Source organism: Penaeus vannamei, chromosome 41, assembly GCF_042767895.1.
Source record: "Penaeus vannamei isolate JL-2024 chromosome 41, ASM4276789v1, whole genome shotgun sequence".
Lineage (NCBI taxonomy): Eukaryota > Metazoa > Arthropoda > Malacostraca > Decapoda > Penaeidae > Penaeus > Penaeus vannamei.
Window position 1 is genome coordinate 14,563,768 of NC_091589.1, and position 7,500 is coordinate 14,571,267.

General features: G+C 35.4%; 1 protein-coding gene across 4 annotated transcripts in view; it reads left to right on the forward strand.

Annotated features, from left to right (window-relative positions):
• The first annotated feature begins 627 nt into the window (after positions 1–627).
• LOC113821067 (mitochondrial inner membrane protease subunit 1) overlaps positions 628–7,500 on the forward strand; it is a 15,524-nt gene continuing 8,651 nt past the window's right edge. The window contains exon 1 of one of the 4 annotated variants that reach the window (XM_027373499.2): positions 628–717. In XM_027373499.2, coding sequence (XP_027229300.1) covers positions 696–717 — 22 coding nt within the window. In that variant the 5' untranslated portion in view covers positions 628–695. Of the gene's footprint in view, positions 718–2,902; positions 3,055–5,055; positions 5,081–7,500 lie in introns of those variants that run through there. The other 3 variants (XM_070118282.1, XM_027373500.2, XM_027373501.2) reach the window with 3 other exon arrangements.

Here is a 7,500-nt window from a genome sequence, read left to right on the forward strand (position 1 = left end):
GACATCCTATGAAATTTCCACCTTGATGAGTTTGGTCTGCCACCCCATATTGGTTCACACTATGTCAGTATCTTTTATGTTTCATTTATTTGCATATGTAAAAATATTTTAATATTGCTTTAAAGACCTTTTGTGTGCAATCTGTAGTCATATATTTCAGGAAAAAAATTTCCGTAGTGACGTCACCATCCGTCGGTTGATTTTTGTTTGTTTAGCAGACGAGTTTCCGTAGAATTCCAACCCCGGCCTGAACGTTCAATTGATACGCTAAATGCATTGCTTGTTATGTAAGTCACCAGCATTGGTAGTTTCCTTAACAATTTAATTCCTATCTGGATAAACAATTTTAAAGAAAATACAATCTACAAGATAAAAAAAAAAGAAACTTTACATACATCACTAATTCTAGATGTAAGCATTGCGTCCTGACGCTTTCTCGTTGACACCAGCTTTGTATATATCATATATTTTCATGAAAACAAAAAGTTCTAGTTATTGTATTATATAAATTGTGATCTGATAAAATTATGATATAGTATCTGTGAAAATTATTTTGATTTTAGTTGTTAGATATGGAGAATTTATTATATGATCGCATTCGGACACAGCTCGCAAACACCATACGGAAGACGACGTGCGATTGTTGCTTAGTTTGTTTTTTTCAACGCTTCTTATCAAGATTTGTGACGCCTTGCATGTATGTCCTTCACATATTCGGTTAGTTGTATTGTAATTACTATGTCTATCGTAGAACAGCAGAGTTACGGTCTAAGGGTTTTTTATGTTTGGTCTATTATTATGAGAATTGCAGTGAATGTGTCTCCGTTGTTGAAAAGATAATTAGTTTGGTATAGACGATACTGCAGTCATCGAAAATAATCGGGACACAGTCGTCTGGAAACTTTATAGATGTGGGCATTTTTTCTTTCTTTCTTTCTTGTGTTTTTTTTTTTTTTTTTCTCTCTCTCTTTTTTAGCATGTAAATTGTACTTTCTACAAATATATCGATCAAGATAGATATTAATTGCATATTATGAAATGCAATTTGCGTATTCTTTAGATATAAATAGTCATAACTGCAAACGCATGCGCAGAAGCAAGGGCCTGTTAAGCAGTTCTCGACCAGATGGTAGTCTTACCCTGACAATGACGTTGTTGTGATGTCATGAAGACGGACTTTTTGCTGCCTGAACGTCCGACTTCATGACATCACAACAACGTCATTGTCAGGGTAAGAAAAGTTTCAATTTGAAGGGGAGGCGAGTTGGCATCAGACGCCGCTAAATATTTTTTTCTGAACGAAGTGTGTGTGTGTGTGTGTGTGCTTGTGTGATTATGTGTGTCTGAGTGTGTTTGTATGTGTGTGTGTGTGCTTGTGTGATTGTGTGTGAGTGAGTGAGAGTGTGCTTGATTGTGTGTGTGTATGTGTGTATAGGTGTTTGTGTGTGTGGGTATGTGTGTATATGTGTTTGTGTGATTGTGTGTGCGTGTGTATGTTCGTGTGCGTGTGTGTGTGTGTGTGTGTGTGTGTGAGAGTGTGTGGGTGAGAGTGTGTGTGTGGGTATGTGTTTGTGTGTGTGTGTCTGTGTGCTTGTGTGAGTGAGTGAGTGTGTGTGTGTCTGGGTATGTGTGTATATGTTTGTGTGAGTGTGTTAGTGAGTGAGTGTATTTGTGTGTCTGTGTGTGATTTGGTGTGTGTGAATGAGTGAGTGTGCTTTTATGTGTGTGTTTGTGAGTGTGATTGTGTGCGTGAGTGAGTGTGTGTACGTGGGTATGTGTGTATATGTGTTTGTGTGATTGTGTGTGTGTGTGTGTGCGTGTCCGTGCCATGTTTGTAGTCACTGATAGAAGAAAGAGATGATTGTGACAGCCAAACAGAGATTGAAACGAATCAAGCATTTGTATGAAACGGCTACGGATGCCAGACAAACTAAATATTTAAATTTGTGAAGCGGCAATAAGGATTATATCCCTTGTATGAATAAAGAAAAAAAAAAAAACAATAAACAGACTGGAGAGAAAAGACGATAGCAGGTGTTTTGATGAAATAAAAATAAATTTACACTGGCAGGGATTCCCACCAGCTATTATGCCTGGCCCCCAGGGGGTGAGGCATGACACTGACAGGGCAAGATGAATATAGACTTTCGTCCCCGAACGCAGGCAGAACTGTGGATCTGTCTGAAAAGTTCCACATACGAGGGAATAATACAGAAACGCATTTATATAGATAAATTACTATGTTCAAATGTGGCTGGAATAACCAACAAAATGTATGTCCAACTAGGATCACATCAGCTCTGTAGAAAATACTTATCTATTGATACTGTCAATGGCACGGAATATATTCATTTTTGTCATAATAAGTGAGATACAATGCAAAATTTACATTGCGTTAATGGCATTTAGGCAGTCAAAAGTTCATTTCTCTAGTTCAGTGTGTGACAAAGAAATAGATATTAGATATTTGACTTTGTCATATTCAAATACAACATTACTTTTGTAAAGGATGCGAGATTTTATTAAAACATTTCATAGAAAAATGTGAACCACCAGCATGTCGCCACTCACACCATCATCATATAAAAAAATCGGTACTGTACTATGATTATATAAAGCAAGCATGTACTATTCCGGCATTTGGCAGCGTTATATGCGATTCTTGTTTCTTTTTTTCATTACCATAATTTTTATTCTTAATAATGATGTTTGTTGCTAACATATGAATCCCTTTTGCTTAGGCCGATGAATGAAAGAATTCAAGGCAAGATTTGTGTGTTTATATAATGCAGTTAGAGTTGCCATGTCAATGTCGGATATTTCAAAAGGAAATGAATAATTTTCTTTGGAAATCTTCAATTTATGCACCTCCTGTCCATCTTCGGTCTATGAATTTGATCTTTATATTTTATATAAACACAAAAGTAATTGCATTAACAATAATATTACCTTTGAGAAAGTCATTGCTATGAAAATACAGGAATGGCTTACCAAATCTGCGTTAGCGGATTCGGAAATAAACCGACCACGAAAGGACAACAAAGGCCGGTCAAGGTGAGGATAACAAATTGCAATGTTTTCCCTTCATGTGTCGTGAAAAAGTAAATTTAGTACTCAATATAGATTAATAGATATATATGTAATGTACGAATTTGCGGTGTACTTGGTCAAATGTACGGGTATTACCGGGAAATTTGGATGGGGAGATAACAGTTGACTTTTAGTTTTTCATTCCTTTTCATTTTAACACGATTTCTAACAGAATTTTTGAGATATCGAGAGAAGTTTGGCAACAAGTGAAAGAAGGCGTAGAAGGTAGCCTTTATATTTATATAATGATTGCACAAAAATATGGAAAATCTATGAACAGTGCCCTACAGTTAAATAAACAAACTATACACTAATTCAGGCAAAAGAAAACATCATAGATTGAGGGTAATTTTTCTGCATAGGATTGCAACGATTTCGGTATCAATGGATTCTTCTCATTCTCTAGTATCCAAATTTATAGGTCAGTGTGTGCAGAATCCCCCCAAACCCCCACATTTTTGGCCTCTGATAGCAGTAGAATGGTACCAGGGAAATTACAGAATAAAATAGACAAATTTGGTAACGCCTAGCAACCACCCCTAGCATTGAGTACTTTGTGAAAACAAACCCTCGTTTGTTCGAAAACTCACTGTGCTTTGCTTACAGAGTTTCTGAAATTTTGCAAGAATCTAGTGTCTTTGCATGAAAATGCCAAGGGGCTGTGTTCCTGTTGGTTGTTCGAACCACAGCATGATAGGAAAGAAAGGATTAACCTTTCATACATTCCCAGTTGTAGTCTCACATTGACAGTGTTTTGTCAGTTATGGCCTGTGTTTATCATTTTTTTACAACTGTTGTATTTCATATTCTGCTCGCGTAAACCTAAGGATGGTCACTTTGACAGCCGGTCACTTTAAGTATGGCTAACCAGTGTCAAGACTGACAGTGGGTTTAGTGATTTTTTTTTTTTTTTTTTTTTTTTTTTTTTTTTTTTTTTTCCTGGGGATTTTGAAGGTATTAGACGTTTGTGCAAAGACCACAAACTTATCTTGGAAACCATAAAGTGTGAAAAGTGTGGCACAGACTGCTGGACAGATTTAAGCAAAAAACGTTTTTCGGTGTGACAAATCTCGATGAATAAATAATAGGCATGTCAGGTGCCAATTCCAAAGATCAATTTTCAAGCTCACTTGGTTTGAAAATAGTAAACTGGACGTAAAAACTAATTTGTTTTTTGGTAATTTCTTTCTAAGAAATTATTTTTCTTATTAATTAATATGAGATGAATTAGGACTCTCGAAAAAAAACTGTATGTGACTGGGCGAGCTTTTGTCAAGAAGTATGTATCACCTGGTGCTTGAATAATGTATCTGAAACGATTGGTGGTCCTGAAAAAATAGTTTAAATAGATGAAAGAAGATTTGGCAAGTGGAAGTACAACGTTGGGCGTACTATAGAAAGGCAGTGGGTGTATGATGAGGTTGCCGTCAAACAAAATAAATATTCATGTCCCAGCGGCTTCTAAAGATGCAGAAACGCTCCTCAGGATCATTAAAGAAAAAAATCGAGTCGGGAATGGCCATAATTAGTGATTGTTAGAAGGCATATAAATGCCTTTAACATGAGGGATTCCAAGATCTCACAGTGAACCACTCCATTAATTTCGTGGACCCTATCACATACTATTGAAAGGAGGTGGAGAGAGACAAAGGCGAAAGTTCCCGCTGCAGCAGGAGAAAATATCACTTCGTGAGCTATTTGGCTCAGGCGATGTTTCAGATGAACATCCCCAAGACCAACAAGCGTCTGCATGAATTCCTCCTTGCTGTATCTTTCATGCCTTTCCGTGCTATCAGGGCCAAGATTGTTGCTAATGGTGGGATTTCTGTACAATTATTCTTACATATTTGGATAAGAATCCATCAATACCAAAATCATTATGATCCATTTACAATATTTTGTAAAATTACCAGATTATGGATACATGTGGCAACAGATGCTGATATATCTCAGTAAGAGCAACACACCCTCTAGAGATGAAGTCCTAAAAGTAGGTTGTCATGCAAACCTCAGAATCCAATCCTAACCCTTTTGACCGTGTTGATGATGCAACGTTTTCTAAGTCTGATTCCCAATATTCCTCAATATCTGATTTTGTTTCTTTTAAACATTTTTGTGTCCTGAGTTATGGGATAATTTAATTCATGATCTTTTTTGGCTGTTTGCTCAGCAGTTTTATTACCTTTTATGTTTATATGTGAAGGTATCCATTGCTTTTTTTTCTGTTTTATTGAAGAGGTCAGTTTCAGTATTTCATAAGTAGCTGCATGTTATGTTTTTAATTTTTGGATTTGTGACTTTAGTGAATGTAACACTGGCTATGAATCTGTGAGAATAACTGAATCTGCTAGATTTTTGTGCTTGCAATGGCTGCCTACAATGACTATTGTTTGTGTACATATGCTATTGTGACATCATCTCGTTGTGCTTGCCTGGCTGCAGAGGTGGGTTAGATGGACGAGATGAACAACTTATCCCGGATGCCAAAATAGGGGTTACAAACGATCAAAACGTCTTGTTCTGAAAAGAACATTCTGTCTTGTTTTCTAGCAAATAAATTTTAGAGAGTTTCCAAATTATCTACTTTTTATTATACTTAGTTGTAAATCTCACTTTCTTGCCCAGTCTGTTTTACTTTTTATTCCATTTTCTAAATTATATGTTACAATTTCTATTAGGTTGAAATCCTGTTTGAAATCTTTTGAATTTGATATTGTTTTGGTTCCACCAGGTTAATCTCTTGGTAATTATGTTTCATATATATTTCCTAAGCCTGATCGTATATTTATAAATCTGTAGGAAGTAATTTCTTTAGGATTTTTCCCTGGTTTTACTATGGGATTTATTAAGGTTGGTTTGAATTTTGGGATATTGATGTGTTACCTTGTAATTTTTCAGATCTAAAAATACTAGAAGGATTTTATAGGGTGCAAATTTATTGAATTCTTAAGGAATACTGTCTGGACCACAAGCTTTCTCATTTTTTGTATATCTGATTGCTCTAGTCAGTTCTTCCATGGTTATTAATTTACTTGTGTCTGTTTCAGTATTTTGTTCATATATCTTCATTTTGTTTATAAGTTTTTTTGGTTTACTTTATGAAAGACATAAGAGACTTAAAGGAGTAAGGAGGAAGATGATGATGTCGGTTAGAGCTATTACTGAGGAGTATCATAGGACTCACAGCAGACTATGATAATGCCACAGTAGAAGTGGCAAAAGTATTTCTGATAATACTGCTATCATTGGTAATGATAATGATATTGAAAGAAATAATATGCTGCAAAAGTATCCAATTCAGATAACTGCCTTTCTCATGTCAGTTTCATTCATTCCTGCACACAATTTCCAACCATGCATTGACATCTTACCAAATGAAAGTCAAAATAGATATAAGCAAAAGTAAAGATCACCAAATTAAACAAACAGAAAAATGTTGTTTGATGTTTATACTGTGCCATTATAAGATTGGCAATCACATGATGTTAACCAAAGGCCTATAGCAACATTAAAAAGAAATAAAGAAAGAGCTTGGTATCAGTGCAAACACATTCTGTCAACCAATTGCTTGTCAGATAAGCCCTCACTCTTTTTCTCCAACATTAATTATTCTTGCCGTTATCAGTTTCCCAGCCCTCTATTATGGCTTAGACCATTGCCAGACAATAGGTTCAGACCTCTGGCAGCAAAATGCTGAGAGTTGACTCTTGTGTTGACAGAGGGGTTGATTCGAGATAAATCTTTGTCCATTTTATCACAAAGATAATATCCTAGAATTTGAATTAGGAAGCATTTTTACAACAAAGTTTGTTACAGCAAGGATAACTTTATTGTGCACCCAGTTATGTTGATTTTGAAAACATAAATAGTTTAGAACTGAGACATTTAGAAAGCTTACAGAATACATCTGTATTTTCTCCATTTATCCCTATGTTGAGGAATTGGCAAGAACACATGACATGCACACTATGTCTTTTTGATTATTGATTGTCTTTGCACATAGATAGCTTCACAAGTATTTAATCAGCAAGGAGTCAATAACTAATCCTACCTAGCTCACCTGTTTACCCTTTTCCTTCATTTTTGCAAAGATTTGTTTTATATTATTTCTATGAGTATTACTAATAACATTATAATAAACATAAAGTCAGCAACAATAATAACAACATTGGATATTAATAGTAATAGAATAAATTCCCCCCCCCCCCTCAAAAAAAAAAAAGATAAATAAATAAGAAATACAAAAAAATAAGGAAAGGGAAAATCAGCTGAAGACACATAGGCTTACTAATTGGCTCCTTGGTGGCTCAGCACTTGTAGAGCCAACCATTGACAAATTTTACAAAAGAATATAACAGTAGACAGAATGATTACCTGACACCATTATGTTGAACATTTATGCACATAAGC